General features: G+C 40.5%; 1 protein-coding gene across 1 annotated transcript; it reads right to left on the bottom strand.

Annotated features, from left to right (window-relative positions):
• Positions 1–739: 739 nt before the first annotated feature.
• On the bottom strand, positions 740–13902 carry LDLRAD1 (low density lipoprotein receptor class A domain containing 1). Its single transcript, XM_084638061.1, has 6 exons — positions 9650–13902; positions 9184–9238; positions 4476–4616; positions 3737–3874; positions 2884–3012; positions 740–1548 (listed from the first exon to the last, which is right to left on the bottom strand). The coding sequence occupies exons 1-6, from the start codon at positions 9668–9670 to the stop codon at positions 1403–1405; spliced, it is 630 nt and encodes a 209-aa protein (XP_084494187.1). The 5' UTR covers positions 9671–13902; the 3' UTR covers positions 740–1402.
• Between the last annotated feature and the right edge of the window lie 26 nt (positions 13903–13928).

Genomic DNA, 13928 nt, shown 5'->3' with positions numbered 1-13928 from the left:
AGAAAGATAGCCTTTAGTAGGTTGTTGCTGAATGGCTTTGCAGGCAAAGTGGTTTTGTAAGGTGGGTTTCTCCTCTCTGCCTTTTCCTCTGTTTGAAATTGTAGCTGTTTCTGTGTTCTGCTTGGTACCTGTGGTCATTCATTTAGGCATCTGGTTTCTGCCACAGAGCACTGGGTTTTCTGCTTGGGGATTGTGAAGAGGTCCTGCTCCTAAGTGCTGAAGCACAGAAAGGACATGATGATGGACACTCGAAGTTCAGGGCTAGAAAGGCTCCCATGTAACACTTGCACACGTGCAGAGCTCAGACTGTTCTACCCAACTCTAATGTACACTTCTGTGCTCACCTCACTTTTTGGGGTGGCCCTTTGCCCACCATCGCATCTTGTCCACCTGACCCCCTATAAAGTCACTACTATTTCACCGTGGGATGAGCAACTGGGTCTTACACATACACCTGGAGGGACTGCTTTATGATCAGTCACAAAAGGAGATACTACAACACAACGTATACAGTACTGCTAACAAATGGTGTCTCCGTCCCTCACAACAACAAACTGATGGAAGAATACAGGTAACATTTTTATATCACTTATTTTAAAAGCCTTATATTAAAATTCCCCCTCATTTTCACATCAGAAATAGTTCTGCAGAAAAGAAATAGACCCAATTTAATTTCAGGGGATATTTACCACGATTTATTTTTTTAAACAGGTAGACAGCAATGCGACCTGGTTTCATATAGTTTAGAGCTATAAAAGACTCAGGAAATTTCTCCTCCTTTCATGCTAACAGATTAGTGATCAATTAGCAATGACTGCTGTTATCAAAACCAAAAAGAGTGTGAGGTCACTTATTGGTTTTATTATTATTTTAGTTGATACTTAATCTGTATTTGTCGTTTTTTTCCCTAAAAAGGAAAGAAAAACTGTAATTTCCTGTCTACTGTAATTTCCCTCCTCTCCCTGCAGACTTGCATATACAACTCAACAATCACAACCTCAACCCATAGGTAGCACTTTGTATCTTCAAAGTACTTTACAGGTGGTAACTAGTTTACCATCACCACACCCTGGGAGGTAGAGCAGTATTATTATCCCCATTTTACAGATGGGGAAACCAAGACATAGTAAGGTGAGCGACTTGCCCATGATCTCACAGCGAGTCAGCAACAGACACGATTAGAACTGTGCGATTCCTAGTTTCTAGTCCTCTGCTGAGTCTGTTATATAGTACTCCTCCTCCTTTCAGTGCTGTTGCATGGTAGTCAGGAAACCACTAGGCCATGCCATTTTCAAACAAAAGCTTCAACCCAGGGTATTAAAGCAGCAGCAGGAGAAGACTAGCAGGTGAGAATGCAGACCATGCCCTGAGGGGGCGTAGCTACCTCTTGGCTCTAGGTACTTCATCTATTGCAGGCATACTCATCGGACCAGTCTGAGCAGTGCTGGATTCTGTCTCGGCAGAGGGCCCTGGGAATGCAGGTGCAATACTCGTAAAACACTGGTGTGCAGCTCCACCACTGAGTCCCGCAAGGAGGGCAGCTAGCCACTAGGGTGAAAAGAAAACAGGGGCCATTGGCTCTTCTGCTTTTCTTATGTTAAAATTTATACTTTACGTTGGCAGATCTGAACTCTCACCTAATAGATATCGAAAATACACAAGAAAGAAAAGCTTTCACCCAGCACCAGAATATTTAACCGTAAGCAGCCACCTAATTTCTTAGAGGCAGTAGATACGGGTGGGTACACGAACCTGCCATGTAAAAGGGTCCCTTAGTCAGTACTATCTCCAGAAGTCAGGGACAGTTAGCTACCAGTGAGAGGAGCAGCCAGTTAACATTCATGACATACAAATGCCATTACTCAAATGTTACTATCTGTATATCTGAAACTAGCTTCCCTAGATGCAGCTGCTGATATGCATCAGTTCAGGTCTGCATGTTGTGGCTGAGATTTTCAAAACAGGCTAGGTGATTTAGATACACAATTCCATTAATTTCAGCGGAAGATGTGTCTGCCTTTCCTAGGCTGCTTTGAAAATCCTAACCTTTAGCTTCAATTTTCAAATAGGCATCTTTTTAGGTGTTAAATTCCAGCTGGCACTTAGTAAGCTGCTGTTCATAAGAATCAGCCATTAGTTTTGAATTTAGGCAGCTGATTACAGTCATTCTTTGAGAGAAAAATCAATCCAAAGTCAGTGTACACCAGAGAATGAATGGCTCAGGGGATTGGCAATGGGCTATGAAGCCTTTCACCTCTAGGTCGTAAGTCTGAATATGGCCCAAGTTGTTAGTGATCAAGAGTTATTAGCATCAGATGTCTGCTTGGCAGCGTATGTGACATTAAATTGGTGGTGACAATCCAGTGACCATTGAACAGATGTCTACATAACAAAACCACCATATCTGGCATGCTTGTTGACAGTCTCAGCAGACAGACCAAGGACTGAGAGGGTCATAGCACCTGAATGAAGGGCAAGGTTGAAGTAGCTTTGTGGGATGACTTGAAGAAGTCTGCACTGTTGTTACTCACATTCTATCTATCTCAGGGGTTCTCAAACTGGGGGTCGGGACCCTTCAGGGAGTTGTGAGGTTATTATATGAGGGATTGCGATCTGTCAGTCTCCACTCCAAACCCAGCTTTGCCTCCAGCATTTATAATGGTGTTATAAATTAAAAACACTTTTTTATATATTTAAGGGGGAAATCACACTCGGAGGCTTGCTGTGTGAAAGGGGTCACCAGTACAAAAGTTTGAGAACCACTGATCTATCTTGTGGGTAAAAGGAGGATGTCAGTCTCTGAGATTGTCAGTCCACCATCCTTTACAAACACCAAGCCCTTCAACTATTTTTTACATCAGTGAAAAAAAGTGGCTGACTTACAGGCCCCCTTTTCATCAGAACAGTCTCCACAGTCATTTGCGCCATTACACTTCTTATCAGCATAGATCCAGTATACAGGGTTGCTGCAGCGGAAGATCAAGTATCCTGGAAGGCTACTGGGCAAATCATCTACAAGATGAGACACCTGAAGATGGTGAAATGTTCTGACTTCACTCAACAACAGTTGGACATAAATATAATGGCTGAGAAACCAATTATTAACTATTAATATTATTTTACACTTCTATGTTCTCCTTCCATGCAAAGATCTCAAAGCATGTGAAAAATATTAAACTACATGACCCCCCTGGTAGATGGAGGGAAATGTGCTTATTCCCCATTTAAAAATAGGGAAACTGAGGTACTGAGCGTGTAAGTGACTTGCCCAAAGTCTCATGGGAAGTTTGCCTCAGAGCCAGGTGTACAGACCAGATCTCCTGGTTCCCTGTCCGCTGCTTTAACAAGACCATCTGTTCTGTCACTGACTTAGCCATAAATCAAAACCAGATCTTCCACATGCTAACACGATGCTCTGTCACTAGGGCCATTTAATCATATTATGAATAACTTCATCAAAGGAGGAGGGAGGCCTCATGATTAAGGCTCACAAGTGCAAATCAAGGGGCCTGGACGCTTCTGGTTCTGGTTCTCCACAGACTCCTGGTGCAGCCTTGAACAAACTGGTCATTCAGCAGCTGGGTTATGAAGAGTTCTGTTCAGTTATTCTGTGCTAAAGTATGGAGCTTTGAGTATGGGGGAACATGAGGAAACCAGGGGTTGTGAGGAGCATGCACAGGAGGACTGGAGAAACCACCACAGGGAGAAGATGTTGAAAAAAAAAAAAAAAGCTTACTACATAATTTCTCCTGCTCATCCTCTCCATTAACACACTCTCTGATTCTGTTGCAGATCCTACTGGCTGGAAGGCAAGTCACTCTGTCATCACATAAAAAGCCAGTCTGGTTACCTGAAGTCACACAGAAACGGTTCACTGAAAAGAAATCAGGACATAAATGAGCTTAGATACTGATTGATCTAACTAGGGTGATCAGATTTTACAGGGACAGTCCTGATACTTGGGGCTTTGTCTTATATAGGTGCCTAATACCTCCCACCCATCTTGATTTATCACAATTGCTCTCTGGTCACCAGATCTAACAGACATTTCCACATTCACCAAGAGCACAAGGCCCAGACCAAAAAGATATTTTTAACCAGAAGAAAAAAATTAAGAACTTCAGGAATTCAGTTGCCACCCTGGAACTGACCAGCGGTCTATTTATACATGGATCCTACCTGCTAACATGCTCTTCTACATGAGAGGCCTAAGTGTATTAAAATGTGATTACGCCACCCACACAAAGTACTAGAGATTTACAACAATCCTATTAAAGATCCAAGGACAAGTGTACATTCCGAGTAGTGCGCGTCACCAAGAGTTTGGAATGGAGCAAATTCATCTCTCTCCTTCTCTTCCTCTCCCGTCTCCAGGTTTCAAGTGGCGCCTTCTATGTCTAACTTATTGAAAAAATGGCAGCACTTTGGCTGGAGGTTCACTAACTTGTTTAGACAGAAAAAAATACCAGACTGACCTGGAGTGGGTGGTGGGAGTCCAAATGTGACGGCAAAACCAATGACAGCACCTACGATGCCGAGTGCAAGCAGCGCAATAATGGAGATACAGAGGCATCTTCGAGTACAACTTAAACATGCCCTGCATTCATGGCAGTGATCTGTGACAATAAAAGGGACCTAAATGTCAGAGGATTCACAAATGACGAGCAGGGGTTAAAGTGAGTTGAACATTGTAAACTGCAGTTTAAGCAAACAGACTGCAAAATTCTCACATTCATTCATTATTCAAAGTTATTCCCTAAGTTTTTGAGCAAAGAAGAACTGGAAATATTTGAAATTCAAAACATGTGCTGTGTTGGTTAGTTTCATGGATCACGTGATATCATTTTTGTTACATGACTGACTGTCTTATGGTACTGGGTAACAAAAGCGCACATACTGGCAAGTATAATTTAAAATTGAGAATTCTCATTGTTGTTGGTTACTATTTAGAATGTCCTTTCGGCAAACATCCGAGCTTAACATTTGGTTTCATAACTACTTATTATTATTTGTATAGTGGTGTTGCCTAGAAACCCTCGTCACGGACCAGGACCTCATTGTGGTACGCACTGCACAGACAAAAAACAAAAAGATGCTTCACGCGCCAAAGAGCTGACTTGTGCTAACTAGGCTTGTTCACTAGAATATTTCCAGCAAAACGAACACAACAGGAGTTGAACTCAGTCAGAGCAAATTTAGGTTTAAAAATTAATGTGAACATTCACCAAAGTTTTTTTTACACCTCAGCTCTGCTTCTAATATCTCAAAAATCTATGAGCATAATCAGTTGTTAAGGATTTAGTCTGTGTGTTCTCTCTCTGTCAACACACTCCTTAGTAATGCTGTCAGTGCCAGCAGACCAGCGACACAGTAAGTTGAAACAGAGGCGATAATGTGCAAGAACTGAATGAAAGGTTAAATTCAAAACTATACCGAACATATTCAAGTGGACTGTGAAATGAGAAGAACTTTGCTCCCCTACAGTATCTTTCCTCAAGGAAGCTCAAAGCCCTTTACAAAGGTGACGGGCGCTACTCTAATAAAACCTAAAGTAAAGCAAGCTATTGTCATTTTACAGGTGAGGGTAACTAAGGCACAGGAGAGTTAAATAACAGAGAAAGTCCGAGGTAGGGCTAGGAGTAGATCCCCAGGAGAAATGCTGGCCCATTAAATGAGTGGCAAAACTCTCATCAACATCAATGAATTCTTTGCATCAGTGTTCACCGCAGAGGGTGTGAGGGAAATCCCCACACCTGAGATGTACTTTTTAGATGACAAATCTGAGGAGCTGTCCCAGACTGAGGTGTCAATAGAGATGGATTTGGAACAAACTGCTAAATTAAAAAGTAATAAGCAGGGCTCTACCAAATTCTCTGCCATAAAAAATGCGTCACAGACTGTAAAATCTGATCTTTTGTGGGCTTTTACCCTTTGTTATACAGATTTCATGGGGAGATCAGCAGTTCTCAAATTGGGGGTCCTGACCCAAAAGGGAGTTGCAGGGGGGGGGTCGCAAGGTTATTTCAGGGGGGTCGCAGTATTGCCACCCTTACTTCTGCGCTGCCTTCAGAACTGAGCGGCTGCAAAGTGGCAGCTGTTAGCCAGGCACTCAGCTCTGAAAGCAGCGCCCCACCAGCAGCAGTGCAGAAGGAAGGGTGGCCAGACCACACCGTGCCATCCTGACTTGTGCACTGTTGCTGGCGGCAGCTCTGCTTTCAGAGCTGGGCTCCTGGCCAGCAGCTGCTGCTCTCCTGCTGCCCAGCTCTGTAGGCAGCACCACCCCCAGCAGCAGCGCACAAGTAAGGGTAGCAGTACAGCAACCCCCCTTAAAATAACCTTGTGACCCCCCCCACATTCCTTTTTGGGTCAGGACACCTACAATTACAACAGTGATATAAATAGCTGAATTCAAGAAATTTATGATGTTTAAAATCCTATGACCATGAAATTGACCGAAATGGACTGTGAATTTGGTAGCGCCGTAGTAATAAGTCACCAGGACTAGATGTATTGAATTCTGTAGGAACTCAAATATGAAATTGCAGAATCACTAACTGTGATATGTAACCCAATGCTTAAAATCAGCCTCTGTACCAGATAATGGAAGACAGCTAATGTAATGCTGATTTTTAAAAAAGGACTCCAGAAGCAATCCTGGCAATTACAGGTCGGTAAGCCTCACTTCAGTACCAGGCAAATTGGCTGAAACTGTAGCGAAGAATAGAATTATCAGACACATCGATGAATACAAAATGTTGGGGAAGAGTCAAAATGGCTTTTGTAAAGGGAAATCATGCCTCACCAATCAATGGAAAGAGGTAAATAGCAGAGTGCCCCAAGGATCTGTATAGGGACCAGTACTGCTCAAATTATTCATCAATGATCAATTATTCGTCAAAGGGGAAATAGTGAAGTGGCAAAGTTTGCAGGCAATACAAAATTACTCAAGATAGTTAAGTCCAAAGCTGGCTGCAAGGAGGTACAAAAGGATCTCGCTAAACTAGGTGCCTGGGCAACAAAATGGCAGATGAAGTTCAATGTTGATAAATGCAAAATAATGTACGTGGGAAACCATAATCCCAACCATACATAAAAAAGATGGGGTCTAAAGTAGTTGTTCCCACTCAAGAAAGAGATCTCGGAGTCATCATAGAAGTTCTCTGAAAACATCTGTTCAATGTGCAGCAGCCATCAAAAAATCTAACAGAATATTAGGAACCATTAAGGAAAGGGATAGATAATAAAATAGAAAAGTTTATAATGCCACTATCTAAATCCATGGTACCCCACATCACAAATACTGCGTGCAGTTCTGGTTGCCCCATCTCAACAAAAATATGTTAGAATTGGAAAAGATACAGAGAAGCAAAAAAAAATGATTAGGGGTATAGAACAACTTCCATATGAGGACAGATTAAAAACTAAAGGGGAATATGATAGAGGTCTATAAAGTCATAAATGGCGTGGAGAAAAAGTGTTATTTACCTCTTCACATAACATAAGAACAAGGGATCACCCAATGAAATTAATAGGCAGCTGGTTTAAACAAAACACAACACACAGTCAACCTGTGGAACTCATTGTCAGGGGAAGTTGTGAAGGCCAAAAGTATACTGGGTTCAAAAAAGAATTAGATACATTCATGGAAGATAGGTCCTTCAATGGTTATTAGTCAAGATAGTCAGGGATGCCACCCCATTCTCTGAGTGTCCCTAAACCTATGACTGACAGAAACCAGGACTGGATGACAGGGGATGGATCACTCAATAATCCCTCTTCAGTTCATTCCTTCTGAAGCATCTGGCACAGGTCATTGTAGGAAGACAGGATACTGGGTGAGATGGACCATTAGTCTGACCCAGTACAACTATTTTTATGTCCTAATGGAGCAGGATGTTCCCTTAGGATATCAAGACTCCTACTCTCACCACTAGCATGTTACATTCTGCTATAGGGACCGAGCCAATACTAATGAGAAATTGTTACAGAATAGACCCTCACAATGACTACTTAAAGACCAGAGAAAAGAATTAGAGAGTTGGGGTTGTAATAGACCATTTAAAAAAAAAAGAAAAAACAAAGCAAAACCTAGGAAATGAAATGCTAAAACTGCATTTTTACAACCTTAAGGTTGCACAGTTAAGTGCCCAAAAGTCAGGAAATGTGCAAGTTAAAGCTGACCACAAACCCTTAGCTCTGTTCCCTATACACCATATTATGTCTACAAATTCAGCATCACATTTCCATAGCATCACACGTTTCTAAAGTAATCGGGGGGAAAAAAACCCTTATTTCAGTATGTTGTTTGAGAAACAGTATGTAATCTCATAATTAAAGACTGTCATAAGACATCAGTCCAAAGGAGTAGAATGCATGTTCCACCTTATTTTTTTCTGACCGTGTTTATCGGCAAAATTGTAATGTTGCATTAACATAGTGTTTGCATTTAATTAGCAATTTGTCAAGTGCCAGCTGTGCTCAGTGGTGTACAAACAGGAATGAAAGCATGGTCTTTGCCCCACTGTTGTTGAGATTTTGGCCCCATTTGAAACACTCACAATTCACCTTTGTACAAAGAGTACACAGGGAACAGTTCATCTCCAAAGGCAAACATTTCAGAAAATCATGAGCATGTGAAAATAGAACGTGTGTTTATGACAGGAAAGTGTTTACAAACATTAAGTATAATGACAGCAACCAATGTTACCACTGTGAGAATTATAGCAATAAAGTGCCATTGCTTCCCGACTTTCAAATATTTCCCACTGAATTTTATTATTTTCACATTTTTATTTTTAAATGTACAACAACCAACAATGGCTGAAGCTGGCAATGCAGATGTCACCCAGATGAGTATAGGACATTGTTTTTTTGAAATACATGAAGAACTTGCAGGGCGTTTAGACATTCTTCATGAGTCTCTTCCTTCACAAAAAGATTCCGTTGCTACAAGATGTTGCATGCAGTACTATGTACCAAATAGCATGCCATTTCCAGACCAGAAAGAGGCAGTTTATACCCATCAGTCTTATATTCTAGACAGTTTTCCTATCATTAGTAAAAGAAAAGCCACTCAAGAGACTGTAAAACATTACATTCTTCTTATCCACATAATATAAAATACAAGTATCTATTGATTTCTACTTTCTTTACCAAGCCACTCAATTATACTTTGTTAATTACCTCTTTCTTCAGGGGAGAACTTTGTTGAATCAAATGAGATTCTACCAAAATTTCTCTATAAAAAACAGAAATAAAATACATAGCTTAAAGAAGCAATGTTTACAGGTAATTTCAAATACTGTTAGTTACATTTTTCTGGTGCTTCTGTGTCATTTTATACAGGAATACATTTTATACATCTCATTACCTTTACATAAAAAGAAAGATCATTTCATCTTAAAATGTGGAAGATATTTCATTAACAAAATGGTTGCTAGATTGTCTTTGCATCTCATTCACCCATTTGTAAAGCAAAAGCTAATAAAATTTCAGCATTTAAGATAAATGTTTTTCTTTTGGTGGAATTACTTTTATTTATAAACTATTAGATATTGTACAGCAACCAGCAGGAAAGAGGCCAGACAAACTGAATGCATATCAGCATTCTTTAAAAAGTCATTACATTTATCAAAGGAGATAAAATTACCTGAGGATGAGTTCTGCTCATATTTAGGTATAGCCACAATGTTTTACTTAGTAGTAGTTGTAAAAGCCTTGGAATTTTTTTCCAGGACAGGGTTCAGCCATACCATTTACAGGCAGATCGTCTTTCAGATGGCTCTGTTTTAATAGGAGTCTACACCATGAAGGGCACTGCTGCTGTGTTACTTGGTTACTAAGAGAAACAGAGGTAGACAGGAAAGAGTCATTCTAATCTATAGTCATACACATATGATACAGGGCCTGATGGATGGCAGGAGAGGCAGCATCAGCATTTTCTCTGGCTCTGGGCGGAAGTGAGAGGGAGTTGGGTGGTCATAGCCTGGTCCCTAGTGGACACATTAGCAAACACCACACCGCTCAGCACAACTAAAGCTGTACTTGGAGCTGGGCTGGCAGGGCGGGAGGAGCTTTGGCAGAGCTGCAGGAAAGGCTGTGGTCTGTCTGCATTAGCTGGCCCCAGCCAGAATGCTGAGTGTCACTGTGTTAACAAACAACCTTGAAGTTATTGTGTGCTGTAGACACTAGGTAACTGCCATAGAGCGTTGGTGTGGGATTTCTGGAAGTGTTTGTCACCGGCCTGACTTTGCTTCCACTGAAGTGCGTGTACAGCTCCCACTGCCTGCTGTGGGAGCAGAGGCCCAGAGGCACTTTGGAAAAGCCCGTCCTTCTGACCTTGCCCATCTGATTCCATTTTTCATCTTTCTGCCTTCATTGTCAGGGAAAGACGCTCCCTTTGGTTTGCGGGAAAGTTCTAGAAAGGAAATAGACAGCAGTGCCATGATATGCGGCCCCAAGCTGAAAGGGAGATTAAAGCAACCAAGGACAATTGTGTGTGTGGCAGGTAGGAAAGGGACAGATCCTTTCCCCAAAACAAAGACACCATTAAAGACCCTCCTCCCTCATGGAATCCCAGAGCCCAGTCGGCAGCCCTAGCCCAGATATCTACAGTGCAATTTTGTAGCCCTGTGAGCACATAAGATTTATTGCTTGGCCCAAACATACAGCAAACATTGAATGAGATAAGGTCATACTTCATTTGTGATGAGATTCTAGGTGATGCAGCAGTTTCCATATATTTAAGCACCTTGGGCTACCCTTTACCTACCAAGTTGAAATTTCCAGGCCCATAGCACATCTTAGGTCAGCCTCTGGCTCACACTGATGCTCCCCTAATAGTTCAAGATTGCCCTTGCAGTCTCAACAACATGATAGATACTGTCCAGGCATAAAGGGCTAGTTCCTGCCCCTGCAAGGTTTACGGCCTAAATGACTGTTCTAGGAGAACATACTCTGGCAGGGGGAAGCAGACTGGTGCCCTAGAAGTTTGTTAAAGATACACCATACAAACCATTTATGGAAATACTACATATAGCCAAAATATTGATCCAGCAGTTTAAGGAGTTTTGTAATATCCTCAATTGGGGTTGCTGTTCCTCTTTGGGAAGACTACTACGTTGAAAAAACAAAGCCACAAGCGGCTTGGCATGCTGTCTCCTTGCAGTTTTCGATATGCTAAACTTTCTAAGCTTAGACCTAAAATGGTGGTGTAAGTTAATGCACAAGGATTTTCAATTAGATGTTCTGGTACCCAGTAATGCTGAGTGTAATTGCCTATGACCACAACACATGCAGAATTTACAGCTGCTGTTGAGGAGAGTAAGACTATAAGGATGTGCCTCTATAAAAATAGGTCCTCCCACTTGGCTCTTGTCACATAAGCTTTTTAAAAAGGCGGAGTGTCAAAATAGGAATGAAAAGAATTTAGTAAAATCCCCAGGCAGCACATGCTCAGGGAGGCTAGTTATCCAACATCCTCTTCTTGGATCATTCTGAATAATTGGAATGATCCTACCCCGCATGATCACATTCAGGATCCAAAGCAGAGTTAACAAATACTCATAGCTCCATATTCTGCTGTTAAGTCTAAGAACCCAGCAAGAACATTTCATCTTTTATCAGTCACTAAGAAATCAGAGACCAGCATACTCTCTGCTGTACCCTACTAGATAACACTTGGGTTTACGCAGTGGGATTATATATAAATCACAGCTCAATTAGGAACTGCCTTTGGCCAAAATCAGAACCTTTGTACCTCAGCTTCTCTGTCTACTAAAGTAATATTTGCCAGCCTTGTAGGGTGATGCAAGCCCTAACTAGATGGATGCAGAGTAATAAAGTCAGTGGAATAGATAAGCATATAAGCTTATGACTTCCATTCACCTACGACTCTGATGGTAAAATAACTAAGCTATGGCCACTGTACCATGGGGAGCAGGAATTATCAGTCTTTTGTTACTTAAATCATGCAGTGCTTATTGAGCAACAGACATGCTAGGATTCCAGTTTCTAAGTTTAGATGTTTTTGAGTTCTCAAAACAAAAACAAGAGAGAAGAAGAGGTCACAAGTACACTAGTATGGGGAAGAGGAAGGTGAGGAAGTAGTTGACAATAGTAAACAATAGTTAACAATATCTTAAAGCAATTTGCTAAAGTTTTAATTTTTGGGCAGAGCCCAAGCCCAAACCCAAATCACTGCACACAAAATTAGTGTTTCAGAAAACAGAGCATCTGAAAATAAGGAAGTGGAATAGAGATTGTTCTGCCATCTTAAAAACTGGTAAATAGGACCTAGGTCTGCTCCAACAATGGTTACAAACTACTGTATTTTCAAACGCCAAGATGACTGAATTGCAGTCTGTATTTAGAGTAGGAACTTCTGGCATTAATTTTATTCTGATAACAGAAGATATACCTGGATAAAACCTGAAATTTATAATACTGTGAAAGTCTGGTTCTTTGGACTACAGAAATTATATTATAGAAATTAATACCTTGAGAAGTTCATTACAGGAACTCAACTTTTGCAGGTGTCACCCATAGAAGAGTGTTACTGAGTCCTGGACTTCAGCATCTATTCATTGTATAGTGACATTTCAGGTAAGTAGCAAGGCTCAAGACTTGAACTTTTATATCTATTGGTTGATTATTTTTTCTTCCTTTCATTTCTGGTTTTCAGAAGTTTAAGCAGGTATTACAGCTCAAAATAAAAACTAGAAGCTGTTGATTAACCCAAATATAATTAAAAATTTAAACATTTGAAAACATCCACCTTTAGAAAGATAAGTTAAGAAAAAACAGTTTTACACTCATGAGTTAAAAATTAAAGTCATTGACATAATGAAAGCTGTACTATACATAGTACTGAAACAGGCAACTGGACAGTTATACTTTCAGTGAGGCTATATAAACACGATTTCCAGCACTCTCACATCACAGGGAAAACAGATTCAATGCTACATAGATGCTATATTCAATGCTAGTTATAAGTCAAGATTTGGGATAATTAAAATGTCTTCAGAGACTGCACTGCAGACAAAGTTAGTGCAAAGAATACCAGCCATAGCCACAGCCTGGTATAAAGTCTGCATTTGTACCTAAAGATTTTAAACTGTCATTGCACAAGTTACATTTGATACTAGCACATCAGCATTCTGCATTAAACAAGGCTGTGTACTGATGTCTGAAGTACATAACTGCCTAGAAATGAGAGTCTTAGGACTGATTACTACTACACATATAGAAAAAGCTATTTTTCTGCATCAGATTATGGAAGTGTTTTTAAAGCACTGCACAACCAACCATCACATTTTGAGACCCTTGTATAACCTAGGTATTTAATAAAGACATCACGTTAAGAACAGCATTTCACTCCAATTTTCATGGTTGTAAGTCAGATCCTCTTTCAATGCCACATCAACCAAAAGTTACTATGTAATTGGGCTTAAATTCAATGTTTTATACAATAACACACTAGACCCCTTGAAGAATTAGATTCTGAACTTCTTACGCCTTCCTGACAAAAATGTTTGGTGCACACAGTTTTGAAGAGAACACCGATTTGTAGCAGCTCTATGTATGCTGAACACATATAGCAAGCACCACAGTGTATGTGGTATGCACTCTAAGTATGGACCCATAATACATGATCTATAACCACAATAATATAGTCCTCAAACTTTAGAAACTCACCCTTTTCTAAACCTCACTCTCAACCAAACTTAAAATTATTCTTCTGGTTTTAATTCATGTAATGAGCTATTCTCTGGAACATCTCAAGTATAATTTTTGCTAGAGTACAAAAACTATGCAAAACCAGTAGATTTCTATGGCCTACTTCTTACCTGAATGTAGACATAATCAGACAAAGTTCAAAAAGTTAAGGCTCTGAGATAGAATTTTGGCCAGTTTCTAAACATTTGCAA

The sequence above is a fragment of the Lepidochelys olivacea genome (genome assembly GCF_965140295.1).
Source record: "Lepidochelys olivacea isolate rLepOli2 genome assembly, chromosome: 8".
NCBI classification, from domain to species: Eukaryota; Metazoa; Chordata; order Testudines; family Cheloniidae; genus Lepidochelys; species Lepidochelys olivacea.
This window is presented reverse-complemented; position numbering and strand designations above follow the sequence as displayed.